General features: G+C 45.0%; 1 protein-coding gene across 3 annotated transcripts in view; it reads left to right on the top strand.

The window, feature by feature from the left end:
- anp32e (acidic (leucine-rich) nuclear phosphoprotein 32 family, member E) overlaps positions 1-398 on the top strand; it is a 6,943-nt gene continuing 6,545 nt past the window's right edge. Inside the window, exon 1 of one of the 3 annotated variants that reach the window (XM_053613119.1) lies at positions 1-196. In XM_053613119.1, the coding sequence (XP_053469094.1) occupies positions 143-196 (54 nt within the window). In that variant the 5' untranslated portion in view covers positions 1-142. The remainder of the gene's footprint in view (positions 197-398) is intronic. The other 2 variants (XM_053613118.1, XM_053613117.1) reach the window with 2 other exon arrangements.

Genomic DNA, 398 nt, shown 5'->3' with positions numbered 1-398 from the left:
TTGGCTGCGAGGTATCATGGAGGATCAGTTAGAGAACAGTAGACGTTGAAGAAAGCTGAGCTCGTGGGTTCGCGCTTTCGGAGTTTCTAACAAAAATATATATTTTTAACGGTCTTGTCCAGTGCGCTAATCTTCTCACACAATGGAGATGAAGAAGAGGATCAGTTTAGAGCTGAGGAACAAAACTCCGGCAGAGGTGAGATCCTGGACTTTTAATTATTTATTTTCCCCCCGAAATGATGTTCGATCGTAACCTGTCTGTCTCTCCTGCGGAGTCGGAGAGTTAACTAGACTCCAGTCAGGAGTGCTCTCTGCAGTTACACACCACATGGGCTGAGGCTTAGGAGGATGCAACTTAGACGAATGATGAGCGTCACGGTTACATTTAGAATAGATTA

The sequence above is a fragment of the Ictalurus furcatus genome, chromosome 24, assembly GCF_023375685.1.
Source record: "Ictalurus furcatus strain D&B chromosome 24, Billie_1.0, whole genome shotgun sequence".
NCBI lineage: Eukaryota > Metazoa > Chordata > Actinopteri > Siluriformes > Ictaluridae > Ictalurus > Ictalurus furcatus.
The sequence above is the reverse complement of the archived record's forward strand: the minus strand, read 5'-3'. Positions and strand labels throughout refer to the sequence as shown.